The sequence below is a fragment of the Serpula lacrymans genome (genome assembly GCF_000218685.1).
Source record: "Serpula lacrymans var. lacrymans S7.9 unplaced genomic scaffold SERLAscaffold_3, whole genome shotgun sequence".
In the NCBI taxonomy this organism is placed as follows: Eukaryota; Fungi; Basidiomycota; class Agaricomycetes; order Boletales; family Serpulaceae; genus Serpula; species Serpula lacrymans.
In genome coordinates this window covers 1,699,231-1,714,996 of record NW_006763292.1, presented here as the reverse complement: position 1 = coordinate 1,714,996, position 15,766 = coordinate 1,699,231, and the positions used below count along the sequence as shown (strand labels likewise).

Sequence of the window (15,766 nt, the reverse complement as noted above, 5' to 3'; positions counted from 1 at the left end):
ACCATCATGTCAACATCCGCGACAGAGAGCCCGCCGACACCACGGCCATCAATATCAGACCCTTCATCGCAATCAGGGCCGATACCGCTATTTGAACATCATCTCAAGGTTCTCACAGATTCTTATCTGAGCTTCTTCCAGGAAAGGTACCTGTTTATCCTGTGCACCTACAAAGTTGTTGCTCAATATTATTTCTTCGTTGATGAAGAAAGCGCATAGAAGAGGTTTAGTAAGTATAACCTCATAATGTCCCTTCTAGCAGCGCATAATCGTCGTATCTCATCAGTGTCGATTCACTCCTAAAATTACATCGCAAAGTAAAAGCCATCGACAGTTTTTTGGATGATCGTTACGATCTTAATACAGCGAGAAAAGCATGGAGCGAAGTTAGGGATAATGTCGAAAGAGGTTGGTATTATTCCTTTACTTCGGAAACAAAACTGAGCTTAAGCCAACAGAGGCACAAACAAGACAGGCATTCCTTACTACTTTGACGATTGACATCGTCAACCCTTTGAATTTTCTCAAAGTATGTTCCCTCGATTCTGTTCGCACCATAGCATGAACATATTCCGTCAATAGGAGACGCAAGAACGCACGCGCAAACGTATCAAAGAGGACTTGAAGGAGTCTAGTAATTCGTATAATGAATTCGCTGAAAATACTTTACCAAAGCTTAAACGCACCTATCTGAAGAAATGTCAGGAAGTAGAGGTCAGTTCATAACCTTATGCAAATAACACCTTCCTTACCCTTACCCCTCTCAAAGGATCACAAAGCTACTGTCACTTCCAACACTGCTCCTATTACTTCATCGCATCACCATACGCCATCATATACGCCTTATTTGGAACAAAGCAGTAATGCATTCAGCAATTCCCGGTCTAATCCCAGTCTACCAACTAAACCTGTCGTAACAACACCGCATCCCTTGCGGCCACTCGATCGAAGGCCTTCAGGCAGCATGCCATCAGGCCGTAGCCGTTCTCCGTCAACATCTACAGCATTTTCTGAATTTGCACAGCATGGTAATTTTATTTGTTCTCAAATGCTTTTTATATCTTCATTGTATGCTAGGCAAGAAACAGTTAAACCAATTGATCACATTCCTGGATAAAAGTGGGACGGTCAAAGAAAGCCTCGGGGGTCGCTCAGAAAATACTGCCCTTAGGACTGTTCGGGCAAAGCGAGAAGCAGATGAAGCAGGTAAATTATTTTCATATAGTAATATGACAAACCGAACAAACCGGTCTATTCGTGTAGATAAGGAGTATAGAAAAGGCGTGCACTGGTTGGAGACTTTAAGGCTTCGACGAACAAAGATTCTCGAAGGAGCATACAAGGTGAGCTTGTGCTTCAAGGCATCTGTAATTTCATCTCATTTTACGTCAAGAGCTTAGAAATGTTCGTGCATGACTATTCAACTACGGTAAAGGGCGTGTTGGATCAGTATGTGGATAACATGACGTACGTACCTTTGCTGAAAGTCGGGAAATCGATCAATCATATCACATACCAGTGCTACGACAATGACACAAACCCAACTTTCTTCGCATGCGAGGTCGATGGTAGACAAGATTTCTCCCAAGAAAGACGTTGCCGATGTTGGGTCGATTATACAACGATCGCTAGCTTCTGCCACGCTAAAACCTATACTTTACTACAACTATAACGTTGGTGAATGTAGCGATCTGATTTTTGGGGTAAGTTTAGTGGACTATGCAACTGCTAGGAGTTTAGGGGAGGGCGAAATACCTAAAATTGTTCGAATATGTATCAAAGAAATCGATCAAAGAGGCCTCGAGTCCGAGGGCATTTATAGGGTTGGTTACTTTTTTGCATATAACTCTCAAGGTACTGATGCTGGCATGCAAAGGTGTCTGGACGACATGCTGTCGTACAAGATGTGGGATATAACTCCTTCATATGTTTTTACATGCTCTTTAACATATCAAATTTTTTTAGCTTCAGCGCAAAATAGAGCGGAGCGAAGTTGCTTTCCAATTCAATCCCCTGACTGACGACGTCTACGCTGTATCGTCAATACTGAAGGTTTGAATGTTATCAATCAAAAATCTGTGTCACCGTGTAACGTTTTCTTCTAGATGTACTTGCGTGAATTACCAGAACCAGTCTTCAGGTTCCCCTTACAGGACCGTATGGAATATTCTGAAGACCGCAGTAAGCCAATTCGTATCACGAATCGAGCACCTCAATCTAACTCTTACTTTCAGCAGATCACCAGTTCAATAACTTCGCTGTGCTGCGATCTAAGATTAGGAGGTTACCCCATGTTCATCGAGCAACATTGAAGGCTATTGTGGAGCACCTTGGCCGAGTCGCGGCTATGTCAGAAAAAAATAAGATGGACCCAAAGAATCTTGCAATTATATTTGGAGGTGTAATTTTTGGTGAAGACGAATTACCCAAAGGAGGAGATCTTCTTAGTGTACAATCGTGGAAGGTCACTTACATAGCTTTTATGTTTGTCCCGCAACTCACTTGCTTCATTCAGGATTCGTCGATGGAGGATCTGATTATTAACGCTGGCACTCTTTTTGACGAACATCCTACAAGTAGCTCTCCACCGTTACCTGCGGCACCTATAGGAGAGCCGACCCCTACATACACGTACGGTTCATCTCACACGAAAGTCGCTAGTGTCGCGCCTCGATCACAGTCCCCGCGGAACCCTGAGGACTTTACACCTCGACTGCCCATGCGACCTACGAGTAGTATTCACCCATCCTTACGTGCCAATCCAATATCTCCGACACGAGCTACTATGGATATACCCGCCTTGCCGCCTAGGCCAGCCCGTTCACAAGACAATGATGTAGCATCGACATCTTCTCAAGCATCAACAACATCTACGCTAGTCACCAACGCGGAGAATACGCAACATGGTCCGTCTGTCGCACAGTCCACTCCTCCACAGTCACCTCCTACTCCTAAGTCGGCTGCCACCACCTTATCTGACTCGACGAGTGATTCTTCAGCAGAGTAAGGAGCTGTGAGACATATATACGTATATTCGTTTCCTCTGTTATGACACATGGGTGGACCATAACGTGGAACTATGGTGACTTACGGTTGTAAATGAGTACTGTTCTCTCTTGGTCTTTGTATAGGTATTACGTATTCTGTTACCCTCATCCCAACCGCGAATCACTTCCATTCTTTAAGGGTACCACTAGTCTCAGTGAAGTTTAATGAGCCATGTATATAAATTATTTTAGTTGAGTGATGCTATCGTTGAGCTCCGACAGAGAGTGATACCGGTCGATAGCTTCTTCCGTGTCCATCTCCTCCTCTTGAACTTTTCTAGCTTCAGCTTGTTTTTGGCAGGCGACCTGCCAGGCAACAACTCTTGGATGCGCCGTGACTCTGCAGGATGTACATTAATTAGCACATTGAATGTATCCATGCCTCGGATTCACCTTCCAGGATCAAAGTTGACTATTTCAAGACCTTCCATGGTCGTAGCACGGGAAAGAGCAACATAAGCTTGAAGTTTTTGAGTGCTGTCCACTCTCTTAACATATAATAAGACCCTCACCTTGTCCCTTCTCGAATATGCGTCTAAGGTTCACTTTCACTCGACTTAGAGTTTGACCCTGGGATTTATGGATCGACATCGCCCATGCTAGGGCTAGAGGGACTTGCGTACGTTGTGCTTCAACGTTCCCTGGGATGCCCTGGACACTGAAATCCAAAGGGGCACAAAGAAGCAGCGCATCATTCGTGAAACGAACCAGAGGAAATAGTTGCTTTGTGGAAAAAACTACTTCATCCAGAGCTATTAGACTTTTAGTACCTTCAACTTCCGACGCCGCTGGGGGTAGAATCGGCAGAGATTCATCAGACCCTTTGGGTTGCGCAACTTCGATGAACCGCTTGCGTGCTTCATGTGCAGTGATAAATTCGAGCACTTTTCCGACAGATCCATTTACCAGTCTTCCTTCGGCTATATTCTGGAGAAAATGAAAAATAAAAGAGCTAGGATAAATTTCTCCGACCTACTCGTAAAAGCATGACCTGAGCCCCGACCTGGTCACTAACGATCAGTCCGAACCGGATTGATCTTCATAATATCCTACCTTCAATGTAATCTCTCTGGGAACCACAAGTCGGTCCAGGAGCTGATCGGCTATTTGTGGGCTTATTCTTTGCTTGTGTATGTCGTATCCTCGGCTATCCATGGCTATGAATGTATGAGAAGCCCCCGGGAGTTGATCAAGATGGTCACTATTACAGCGTTCAACTTCCCTCTTCAAAGGAAACCTTTCTTCGAATTATTGAGTAGGTTCCTTCAGTGACTTATGGGACTTACAGTTCAGTAGGTACAATGCCATCTGTATATACAAGAGGACGTTGGAGCCCGAGAAATTCGTTGATATGCCACTGTTCGAGGTGGGCAGTTCTCATCGCGGAGAGCATACCGATAAACTCTGGCTATTTTTAGCTCCATATCGCAGATAGTGACTACCTTCGTGCTTACTTTCATTCTTCTGACGAAAGACTTGGGTGAGTATAACAGGTTGTCCAATACATCGCGGCCAAGATTCTGCGTCAAAAGCAAAGGTTGCCGGGAGTACAGTCCTACTATCGTGTTCTGGAACAGGGGGTAACTGGAAAAAATCACCCGACAAGATGAGCTAGAAAAGAACTTCGTTTGAACGTGCCAGAACTTGATATGTTTAGTGAATCTATCTCACTTGTATGCCGCCGAAAGGTCTCGGCGACTCACGTACTAACCGGGCAATAGCTTCCTAAACCAAAATACGATAAGGAGTGTGTCATAGAATTCAAGAAGGCGACATACTAGTTTATCGAAGAGGCGTCCATCGAGCATGGAGACTAGGTGTCACTTCAATGTCTCTTTTAAGTTGCCGGGAAAGATAAGCGACACTACGTACCTTCATCAATGATTAATGCGTGAGTTTCGCGCCATCTTGCTTTAGAACGTTTGGACATATAGGTGACAAGGTCATGGACAGATTCTTTTCCCAAACCAATTCCGGCAAAAGAATGTATGGTTGTGCCTCCAATATTGAGCCCAGCAATACCGGTTGGTGCTGTTATAGCCAGTCCAGGTGCACGCCCACGGAACAAGCTGATTATTTGCCTCAGAAGAACAGATTTACCTGTCCCTGAAAACCTCACACAGTGAATATTTTATCTGAGAGGAAGCTGACGTCCTACCTGCAGGTCCAGTGAAGAATATATTCTGACCACTCTGCACCATATTCAGCACAAGTTTTTGCTCTGGCGAGAATTCAAGTTCAACTTTGGGAATAACCTCAATGGTGATATCCATTGCTGAAGGGACATTGTTGGCGACTAGTAGTGGAGGATTCAGTGTGGGACCAATAGAGATATTTACAACAGTGTGTGGTCGTGATGAATTTCCAGGATTAAAGATATCATTAGTGGTAGATCCAGCGCCGCGGTTAAGTGGTATTGGTCGCCCTGGGTATTCTGTCCACACCAAATTTGAGCTGGGAGAGGGCTCAGGATAACTACGTTCTGGAAGCCAAGAAGGATGCATGCCTGCAGGCCTTGGAAAGTTATGGAGCCATGTTTGAGCCTCAGCTAACGAGTCGAAGCCTTTGGCGCTCGTACCACTGAACCGTCGAGTCTGAGGGATATATGTCATGATTTCATACGAGCTTTGGAATAGAGCGATGCACATACGGCATCTTCATACTGAATAAGAAATGTGCCATTAGCTGATGAAGCAGTCATATTACATGCTGAGGAGCTCCATGAACATGGACAGATTGATGGTCACGCACTTCCTTATAATTGTCATAAATCCGTGACCCCTCCCGCCCAATACGAACTGCATAATATTTTTTGGGGCGACGAACGCTGGGCATAACGATTTGATTTGAAAACCCTGCTTATACAAAAGGAAAACGAGAGATATATCGATATGAACTGGTGAGAGTAGAGTATGCACGTAGCCTGCAGTGGGAAGGCGTGTTTGTAAATTTACGTTATGCATTGGTAGTGGAGATAGTGTAAACTGCATTTGGACCCACATCGCCGAAGACCGCGGCAGCACAGCGACGGAAATTCAAGAAACTTGGTACTATACAATTAATGCGGATATATCTTATGGAAACAAATTCGAATATACTAATTCCAAAACGCGTCTACTGCATCATCTGCGTCCATTTCATCAAAATCGGGGTCCATATCTACTTCGTGGTCCAGATCATCGTGCCAGGCCAAGACCCGGGGGTGCGCCATCACCCTAGATGTCTAGATTGAATAAACTATACGTGCCACCATGACGTGACTTACTTGGAAGGATGGAAGTTCAATACTTCAAGTGATTCCATACTTGTTGCACGAGAAAGAGCAACATAAGCTTGAATAATGAATGTAAGAAATTTGTAAGAGGATATGATTGTATGCATTACCTTGGCCTTTTTCGAACGTACGAGCCAGATCTACTTTGACTCGTTCAAGAGTTTGTCCCTGTGATTTGTGCACGCTCAGAGCCCAAGCGAGGATTAAAGGGATCTATAAGAAGGTTCAAACCCAAAGTCAAGGTTTGGTGCAACGATACTGACCTGCCGTCGCCGAGCCTCTGTCTCTCCATCCGCATTATTGATAGTAAAGTCGACTGGGATGCAAAGGAGAGTTCTGCCACTGGTAAATCGCACCACAGGCCATACGTTATCGCTCGATAAATCGATAAATCTCGGTGCTTCATCCTTCTGTCCTCCTTCTGTTGCAATCTCAGTCTTGGTTTGCATAGCTTCCTTCGATGTGCTGAATCTGACGATCGTGCCCACAGAGCCATTGACAAGCTCGCCTTGTATCATGTTCTACGAAAATCATCGTATCAACCAACAACTATTGTCTGTTTCATAGATATGCACACCTTGATCAACATGACTTGTGCACCAATCTTTCATAGATAAAATTCTATAGTAAATCTTATTGCAAAACTGACATACAAAATAAGCAGACCTTCTGATCAATCACAGGCGGCACTACAAGACGTTCGAGGAGACGGCCCATTTGTTCATGGGATATGGGTCTTCCGTTAGAGTCACGACCCGGACTATCTGCTGCTGGATACCTGATAATTTGATCCGGCAGCTCTCGAAGTCTTTGACTATTTGCTAAGTCAACTTCTTTACGAGTTGGATATCTATAAGGCATCAGATGAGCGTGATTATAGGATAACGTTTAAAGTGACCTACAGTTGCGTTGGACCAATTCCATCAGTGTATTTGACAGGTCGTGATAATTTCCTGAATGCCTCGACAGATTTTGGGTCAAGTTTCCCAAAACGCATCGAATTGAGCATATCAACAAAGGCTAAAAGTAATGCAGGCCATGAGTGATGAGTTAGTGACCACAAGCTAAGGACTTGCCTTGATCTTTTTGTCGGAACACTTTTGTCAATATCACGGGTTGGTTGACACATCGTCTCCAGGTATTGGCTTCAAAAGCAAATCTAGACTGAACAACCATCCCGTTCTTGCGATCCGGTACAGGAGGCAGTTGACAGAAGTCACCAGAAAGTACTAACTATACGTCGCTTCCATCATATGCGAAAGGTGAAATAATGAGTACTGACCTGTATTCCACCAAAAGGTGCTGAATTTCTTCTGACTATGCGGGCAATTTCCTCCTATTATATAGGAGTAGCAATGAGAACATTATTCGTACTGGGTATGAAACATACGCACAAGTTTGTCGAAAAGAACGCCATCCAACATCGAAACTGACATTTTGTATATGGGGTTAATATTCAAACAAGAAGAAACAGGCGCGGTACGAACTTTCATCAATCACTAACGTTTTGACTTGTCGCCATCGATCCACAACATTCTTGAATTTAGGTTGTCCGAGAAACTTTCCAGCTAGCTTATGGGCTTCTTCTTGGCCAAGGCCAATTCCTGCCCAAGAGTGTAACGTCGTCCCACCGATATTGACCGATGCTATACCGGTAGATGCAGTAATTGCAAGTTCTCCTGAAGAACGGCCACCACATATACGTATGATCTCTCTTAGAAGAACGGACTTTCCCGTCCCTGTGTTTGGAAGTTAGGGGGTTGAAGCTGCGACACGCCAGAAACAAACCTGCGGAACCAGTGAAGAAAATACTGCGCCCTCGCTTCACCAGGTCCAAAACTCGACTTTGCTCGTCGGACAGTGGCATCTGTGGCAAGAGGGGTCCATCTAATGGGATGAATGTTGTCTCCACCGAGTCTTTTTGACTATAGTCGTGAGAGGCGGCTAGTACGCTAGGCCCACTAATACTGGCGTGAGCACTTGAATATTCTGGAGACTTTGCTGCCTTTGTGCATGTGACAAGCTCGCGTGTTGACATGGACCTCATATCGATTGGAACGATGTCCGAATTATGCGGAAAAACTGGAGGATATTTAAACATTCAATCCCAGCACACATTCTGACTTCTACTCACTTGGTTTTTCAACGTGTAGCCAAGCCTCTGCCTCTGCTCGGGATGTGAAGCTTTTGTGGACAGCCCCAGGAAAACGAGAGACCTTATAGTGTACATTAGACCAGCAGCGAGTAGAGATTGATTTCCAGGGTCTTTACGTTTGCTTTGCACTAAAGACATCCAGTGTCGCGACAAAGCCATACGTTAGAGGACTTTGATGATTGTCCATCCAGTCAAAATGCCACTTGCCTCATCCCAGGTAGCATATATCTTTGGGCCTTCGCGACCAATGCGAACCGCATAGTATTTACTCCTGCCTGCCTTAGTCATTTGTTGCGAACTGACCTTCACTTTGAATTAGCGAACAACTAAAGGTGTAATGTGGTTTCTCTTTGAAGTTGTACAGCATTTCCCGAACCGACGTAGTTAACACCATTACATAATTTACCCCTGACTGAGAGTTAGAGATAACATTGCAAGCCGTAGCCCTGCAAAACGAGAAAACTTTAAATAGTCCAATACAATACAGGATTGTTGACAGAGACACAAATGACTGCTAGAAAGCTACATAAAATCCAGAGACCAGTCTATAGGTCGAACACAAAAAGGTACGGTAAATAGATCATAGCACTTCAACAAAGTTTGCAGGGAATATCCCTTCTTTTCCACTGACTTTACCTTTCCACCTGATAGCTGTGTCAGCTTGGTTCAACGAATTTGAGAAAAAAAACGCACCAGTCGTCTGTCTTCTCTGACTTGCGGGTAATAATAATCACATCCCCTTTCGAGAAAGAAAGATCACCGGCCTACAGGAATTCAGTACGGGGCTTGACGATATACATCAGTTATGTCTAAGCGCACCTCAACAGCCTTAAAATTATATAGGGCAATGGCACGGCCTACACCTTCCTGTGGCGAAAGGGGTACTGCCAGCTCAGGTTTAGGTTTAATAAAAGGCGTTGCTTGACTAGTACTTCGCCTGCGATTATCATATTCGGTATCTTCGGTAACTGGAGGAGAAGAAGAGAACGGATTGGTATATGCTCCGCGAGATTGACCAGGAGACGATGGGTATGCCGCAGACGTGCTCGCTGATTTAGAATGAGCAATGGTCTTGTCCGAGAGGTACGAGTGAGCGAGACGGAAGGGTGGCAAGGAGTTGAAAGGAGAAGCCGGGTCGTAACGCTCCGTCGTACCATGTGAACCTGAATACCGACGGTTAGACGCGTCCGTCGCTGAGGCATACTTCGGCTGGACATGTGAATCGAAATCGCTGATAGAATGTCTGTTAGAAGAACCAAAATCGTCCCAAGAGGTATTTGACGCGTCCTCCGTATTCTCGGGTGAAAAGAACGAGCCAGAGTTCTTCGGCTGACCCCAAGAAGTTGGAGGAAAATCAGGGCCTTTCTTCTTTTTGGTAAGTAATGTAGCGCCTTTCTCAGCTCCAGGACTTGCGACTCCTCCAAAACTGTATCTAGCAGGCTCACCAGCCCTATCATCGACCCACTTGCGATTTCCTGGCATACCAGTACAAGCCGATATAGTTGTGATGAGAGCCGAAGCCCAGTCTGGCGGGTCTACCATACCACTGAGAAGCATTTTTGCGGTCACATCAGACTTATATGCCAATGCATTTGCATCTTGACGCTCTACGATCATGGAACCTTCTACGGATATGCCTCCGAACAATCCTCTTGTCTTAGAGTAACTATACCTGTGGAGCAAACAGTCAGTGTCTCAACGTTCATAGAGACAATTAGGGATATAATTCCTACATAGCTGCGACTTTACCGCTTGTGTTCAATGAACCAGATGCCTCACCGTTCCGGCCAAGAGGGCCGATCGCGATACTCATGTTTCCTCCTAGGGTAAGTGAACCAGAGGACATGAATGATGCCTGCCAATATCTATATCAGTACCTTATAATTCCGCTATACGAGAGGGAGTGATGGCTTACGACAGCCTTAAACAAACGAGCATCAGATGGAGTGAATATACGAAGAAGACAAAGTAAAGCTCACGGATTGCGAGTTTAAGACGATCAGAAAATCGGTCATTTCAGCCCCAGCTTGACCACCCACACCAAGTCCAGCTGTACCTATAGCACTTGGCGCCGACCACGCTAGAAAGAGTATGGTGATTAGCACTCATAAGAGAGAGTATAAAGTAGACGACATACTTCCATCACTCAGCTTTGCTATGACTATGCCAGACCCAGCTCTGGCAGAGAATACAAACCCAGCCTTGAATATTGTGAATACGGCAAATCCCTTGGCATTCTCCAACACGTTACGAGGGATTACCTATCTTGCGTGGCTTTACTTCTTCATGTTACCAGGTATATATGTGCCATGCTCACGCCATCAAGACCATTGTTTCTGCTATCAACAAAAGAACCAACTGTCCGAAACCAAAAGTTAGAGCCTATTGCTGATGCAGTGACCAGAAGAAACCTTACATATTTTTGCTGCTTTCGCACATTCCTTCGGTAGTGGTTGAGGTAAAGGTGTGCTAAACTTCATTCTTCTAAGCTTTCTATCAGAGACGTCGTCTATTGTCGTGAGATCAGATACAGTGGACTGAGCAAAAGAGTTACGCAGTCATTGCAGCTGCGCGGTGCCGTGCCATGACCTTTCCATTTACCTATGCGCCGTGGGATTGGTTACGTCACGAAGCCGCTTCTTAGTCATCAGCTGACTGTCACCTTCAAACTCCGCATAAGATGGAATCAGTGGCTCTACTTCGCGCGCTCACATGGCGTACAAACAAAATACACACAGGAGCACTAACTTTAATTCGTACCGAAAACACTGCAAAGTTGTGAAGGTGGCGGGAATTCGGCGCGAGCCTATCGCACACCCTCAGGCGTATTCAGTATGATATCCCGCAGCAAAGAAGTATATTCTGATGGATCTAGTACAATGCATGTGCCTCGCTGTCTCCGTACATAGCGGAGAAATACCACAGCACGTCTATGATGAGAATCATTCGGACGGACCCATGGACCGACTATCATGAATGCATTTAATGACGGAGGAGGCTAACAATCCACAAATGGAAAATTAATGGACATGTTCAGCTTTCACCAGTAACATATAACCCTATGGGACAGGGTTTCCAGGATGAACTGGGACTCAATGATCTCCAGCCTAACGGAAGGCTCTCCTGATGCGACGTCTCGTGGGACTCGCTCGACGCAGTAACTGTCACTTCAGGGACATCGTCTGGCTTGCCATTTATAGGATCGCACGAGACCAGAATGTGCAAACGTTTGTCCATTTCTGCAAGATCATCTTGATGCCACTGCTGTACGGCAGCATTGAGTTAAGGGTATATGGAATTAAGTGTAAAGAAATAACCTGGCATTTCACATTGTCTGAGTTGGGAATGAGAAGCGCGGTGGCCTTTTCTAATTCCGCATTACCCTGACTGAGTGCATTAAGAAGAGATGTTAACCTAAAAGGAAGGGGTTTAAATTTGACAAGTCTCATAGTGAATGATCAAATACTTTACGTTTTCCTCCTCGTTAACATTGTGGTGTTGCCGGGTGCCAGAGCTGCAGCTAAACGGACATAGATTTCCTTCCTTGGATCATAGTCACCCTCCTCCCTGTCAGAGTTCCAGACATTGACCACCCAGGCGATCCATCGAGCAAGGCACATGTCATATGATATATCCATATGCATGACACCAGGTTCTTCTGGATCCAGTTGGATCACGTCAAGCGTAACGTCTACAGGTGCCTGCTCAGAAAGCAGATGGCTGAGAATGCGGTTCGTTAGCACAGATGAAAACCCAGAATGATGCGTTTGGAGGTGCGATAGGAGGGGTGTCCACAGAGAAAGATTTTCCTTTTGAGGCCAAAATTCATCGGTAGAAGGAACACGTTTCCTAGGTTATATTCAGCGGAGATAGATGCAATCGCCTCGAAACGAAATACCTCTTTGACAAGGGCACGAGTGCTCCCCTTTCCATCAGCTCAACACAAAGTCTATCTAACGCCCATTTCTCTGCAACATCTTCATCTTCATCGTTCCTACTCATATAGTCATCCCATCCCAAAGTATCAGTGCTGGTACTAGCCGCTACCTTGCCTTCCGCAATCCACCGTTCTATGTCTCTCAGACATGCCTCTATATCCGGTTTGTATTGATTTCGAACGGATGCGTCTCGGATCGTCAACTTGAGCAAAGCCTTGTACCGCTTTAAAAGAGGTGAAACGGGTCGAATGAAGGCAGAAGATGACGGCGACGAAGAAGAGGGATTTAATGTCGGTAGAAAATAGTGATTGAAGAGCCACGACAAGGACTAAAATACGAGAAGATGTCGACGGGTTGATACAAAGTTTAAGCCGTGAAAAATATACCTCACGAGCGGCCTCCCTAAGTAATTCAAGACTGGGCAATTCTTCGTGTGTAGCTGCATGTCTGAGTTCAACCAACCAGGGCGGCAGACCCAGCTGTGCGGCTATGGCAGCTATAGATCTTGCATATGCACCCACTTGTAAGGGGTCAACGAGACCATTAACGAGCCTGATAACTGCAGTTGCATAACTTTGGCGCAGATGCAAGTTTGCAGATGCAGATGATTTTTGGGATAGCGAAAAGTCCAGCAAAGTGACTGAAAGAATCATTAAAGTGGATTCTAAAGCATGCGGCAGAGATGTGACCGCTTTCCAGGCTATCAGCTACAGAAACTGAGAAAAAAGATCAGGACAAAACTTGAAACCCGCACTCACCCTGTTCACTGCCTGTTCTTTTGCATCGATATCGTTCTCGTCAGCAAATATCCACGAGCAGACTTGATCAAGCTCAGCTATTGCTCTCCATGGGACGCGCCGAGGTAATCTCATCTTTTTGGTGTTAGTTAACGTTTTCTACAATTTCAAGTAATATGCCCCCGGCCCTTTGCGCCAATGTAGCGCATTCATGGTGTGGCTGAACTTAAACTGGGAGGCTGGGAGGGCGGCCTAATGACCCGAAACGTAAATACTCTAACGAAGTCTTGACCTCAGTGAGCACAGCCAGCGCTTCAAGTTGACAACCACGCTGTATTTTCTGCACAGATTCTGCTGCGGTGCTCATAGTAGTGTTCGCTAAATGCAACCCTCACGATCCTCGGGAGACTACGGTGTCCGTGCCTAGTCAGCCGTGGCACAGGAATTCCAGTTGCAGAAGATCTCCTATAGTTACTTGTCTATTTTCACTCGACGATAAGGACGCATTTTCCCGGTCCACTCATGGCCATCAAATCTGCATGACTGCATCTCATATGTCGCCGATCTCAGGCATCGCTTCTCCCTCAAAATGTTTTAAAATAGTAAAAGCGCGCTTGTCATGAGGCAGTACATGGCTAAAACTCCGAGACAGCCTTGCGCCCTTTTTGTTCTGGCTTTTTTGTACAAAAGCCGGTCAGCTCGAGGGTATGAGCGTCATTACCCTACTACCTTTTCATCTTCACTACTTCCTTCCCCTTTTTTCACTTATCTACTCTTGAATCTTTCTGATCATCCATGGCATTGGACGCTCAAGGCAAGCTCGCTGTGGTCACCGTCATACTCTATGTCCCGTTTTTGTTCCTCACCGGTCTTCTATTACGAAAATATGGGGTACAAAGAGCATGGCTTCTTCTTCTCATGTTTTCTATAAGTGAGCACAATTCGACATACTAACAATTCACATTTACTCAATTTTGGCATAGTTCGCACTGTTGGTGGAATACTACTTATCGCAGCAGAGACGGTGCAGCCAACTGTAATTGGTCTTTTCATTGGCGGTTACGCTCTTGAAGCATCTGGCCTGTCGCCTCTACTCCTTGGCACCTTAGGATTCCTCACCATTGCGTAAGCTCCTTTTGTAAATGTCCAGTTTCTGGTTGGCTCATTTTTATGGCAGGAGCGAACATGCTTTCGATGGTATCAAGAGGGTTTTCAACCTTCTTCATCTCGTTGGTATAGGCGCTTTGGTATTGACCATCATTGGTATTGCAAATGCCACGAGCAGTAGTTCCAGTTCACAATCATCGGCGAACACCATGAGGCGTGCTGGTGTCCTTCTATTCGCTGCTCTCTACATCATTCTGATCGCCGTGACTCTTTACTTCTGGTCCCGCGCCAATCAACTCATGAAGTCTCGCAAATCAGTACGTTCATCGTCCAGTCTTCGTTGTGATCTTGCTCTAAACACATTATTTGCAGCTCTTGGGTGCCATAACATTCGCACTGCCATTTTTGGGCGTCCGCACGTTGTACAGTGTTCTGTCTACTTTCTCTTCCAGTTCATTCGGCATGCTCAGTTCCTCAACCTCAACCCAAACCCAGAGTGTAAACACCAGCGATCTTGCTAAATTCAACATGTTCACTGGAGAGTGGTGGATCTACCTAGTCATGTCCATCCTCATGGAGTACGCTTGTGTTGTCATCTACACCACTGCAGGTTTGAGGTTACCTCTGGATCAGGACTACAAACTGGGCGATATGCGCGACGATGAGTATCCTTTGTACCGCCAACAACCATATTAGTTCATGGGCTCGGCGTTTTCTTCTTTTTATTTTCGCTGTTACTATACTATCCTTCGTACGTAATTGTACACAACCACGGACTGGAGATATCAGGCTTGCATATTTACAATACCTACTTACCAAAATGCTTGCTACGACTAACGAGATTACGATGTCAAATGCAATGCACGATCTTTTCCAAGTAAAAAAAGGCTATATGTCATTTATCTGAGATCAGTGAAATTGCCCCGATGTAAGGTTGTAACTTGGACAACAACAGATTTTGGTCGGAGGCGCTTACAGTTTCGATGGTGTCCTAGACTGGAATCACTGACGTTTATCCTAGAGATTGGCGCTGTGAGGACCTATGCATCATCATTCCCCTGAACATCAATGCATCAATCATGATCGTACTGAGTTTATCGATCGACCTGGCGTTACCTCGAAGAGAATGGAATCCTCGAACTTCGGCCGCGTTCAAGACGCTCAATTATTCCCACTGCAAGTGCAAATGCGGAGATTAGATTCACAAGTGATCAAACTGGTTTGGAAACTGGTCCTTCACCGAGACTAAGGGTGGGCTGTCCACCAGGGTTAGGCCTCACCCACTGGTAATTCAGGCTTGACGCTCGTGGGCGGTGGTGGCGGCCTGTACTGAGCGCCTTGACTGTTAACAGCAGAAGCTAGGAAAGCCGACGAGGGTGGTCGCTAAAGATGGTATACCCTGCTTCCGCAGGATGTAGGGCGTCAAAAGTGGTCAATATCGCAGATGAATGAGCTTTCATAACGGAGCATCCTCACTGGCCTGGGGTGGCCTCATAGTACCGAAACAT

The 15,766-nt window shown here is 45.5% G+C and overlaps 8 protein-coding genes across 8 annotated transcripts; 3 read left to right on the top strand and 5 right to left on the bottom strand.

The window, feature by feature from the left end:
- Positions 1 to 6: 6 nt before the first annotated feature.
- Positions 7 to 3,249, top strand: SERLADRAFT_445900 (uncharacterized protein; the record flags this gene model as incomplete). Its single annotated transcript, XM_007314587.1, has 16 exons — positions 7 to 146; positions 209 to 229; positions 287 to 408; positions 459 to 529; positions 583 to 714; positions 770 to 1,028; positions 1,078 to 1,206; positions 1,264 to 1,343; positions 1,394 to 1,467; positions 1,520 to 1,823; positions 1,877 to 1,906; positions 1,966 to 2,052; positions 2,106 to 2,181; positions 2,235 to 2,464; positions 2,516 to 2,753; positions 2,859 to 3,249. The coding sequence occupies 16 exons, from the start codon at positions 7 to 9 to the stop codon at positions 3,005 to 3,007; spliced, it is 2,142 nt and encodes a 713-aa protein (XP_007314649.1).
- A 563-nt stretch (positions 3,250 to 3,812) lies between these two features.
- SERLADRAFT_380109 (uncharacterized protein) lies at positions 3,813 to 4,427 on the bottom strand (the record flags this gene model as incomplete). The annotated part of the gene is made up of 4 exons (XM_007314586.1): positions 3,813 to 3,974; positions 4,024 to 4,038; positions 4,101 to 4,277; positions 4,326 to 4,427. Coding segments are annotated over 3 exons (185 nt in total), but the record flags the coding sequence as incomplete, so codon positions are not given.
- Positions 4,428 to 6,086: 1,659 nt separating this feature from the next.
- On the bottom strand, positions 6,087 to 6,725 carry SERLADRAFT_458858 (uncharacterized protein; the record flags this gene model as incomplete). Its single annotated transcript, XM_007314585.1, has 4 exons — positions 6,087 to 6,262; positions 6,313 to 6,379; positions 6,432 to 6,534; positions 6,585 to 6,725. The coding sequence occupies 2 exons, from the start codon at positions 6,348 to 6,350 to the stop codon at positions 6,145 to 6,147; spliced, it is 156 nt and encodes a 51-aa protein (XP_007314647.1).
- A 290-nt stretch (positions 6,726 to 7,015) lies between these two features.
- Positions 7,016 to 7,450, bottom strand: SERLADRAFT_458857 (uncharacterized protein; the record flags this gene model as incomplete). The annotated part of the gene is made up of 2 exons (XM_007314584.1): positions 7,016 to 7,171; positions 7,224 to 7,450. Coding segments are annotated over 2 exons (381 nt in total), but the record flags the coding sequence as incomplete, so codon positions are not given.
- A 158-nt stretch (positions 7,451 to 7,608) lies between these two features.
- SERLADRAFT_380103 (uncharacterized protein) lies at positions 7,609 to 8,060 on the top strand (the record flags this gene model as incomplete). The annotated part of the gene is made up of 3 exons (XM_007314583.1): positions 7,609 to 7,657; positions 7,716 to 7,750; positions 7,809 to 8,060. Coding segments are annotated over 3 exons (284 nt in total), but the record flags the coding sequence as incomplete, so codon positions are not given.
- An 801-nt stretch (positions 8,061 to 8,861) lies between these two features.
- On the bottom strand, positions 8,862 to 11,081 carry SERLADRAFT_458855 (uncharacterized protein; the record flags this gene model as incomplete). Its single annotated transcript, XM_007314582.1, has 9 exons — positions 8,862 to 9,120; positions 9,170 to 9,240; positions 9,296 to 10,148; positions 10,210 to 10,331; positions 10,392 to 10,397; positions 10,456 to 10,556; positions 10,614 to 10,737; positions 10,794 to 10,834; positions 10,893 to 11,081. The coding sequence occupies 9 exons, from the start codon at positions 10,954 to 10,956 to the stop codon at positions 9,057 to 9,059; spliced, it is 1,446 nt and encodes a 481-aa protein (XP_007314644.1).
- Positions 11,082 to 11,317: 236 nt separating this feature from the next.
- SERLADRAFT_413344 (uncharacterized protein) lies at positions 11,318 to 13,286 on the bottom strand (the record flags this gene model as incomplete). The annotated part of the gene is made up of 6 exons (XM_007314581.1): positions 11,318 to 11,740; positions 11,794 to 11,890; positions 11,948 to 12,325; positions 12,375 to 12,742; positions 12,801 to 13,121; positions 13,173 to 13,286. The coding sequence occupies 6 exons, from the start codon at positions 13,284 to 13,286 to the stop codon at positions 11,510 to 11,512; spliced, it is 1,509 nt and encodes a 502-aa protein (XP_007314643.1).
- Positions 13,287 to 13,843: 557 nt separating this feature from the next.
- Positions 13,844 to 15,059, top strand: SERLADRAFT_458850 (uncharacterized protein; the record flags this gene model as incomplete). The annotated part of the gene is made up of 5 exons (XM_007314580.1): positions 13,844 to 14,082; positions 14,135 to 14,276; positions 14,329 to 14,575; positions 14,631 to 14,836; positions 14,892 to 15,059. Coding segments are annotated over 5 exons (897 nt in total), but the record flags the coding sequence as incomplete, so codon positions are not given.
- Between the last annotated feature and the right edge of the window lie 707 nt (positions 15,060 to 15,766).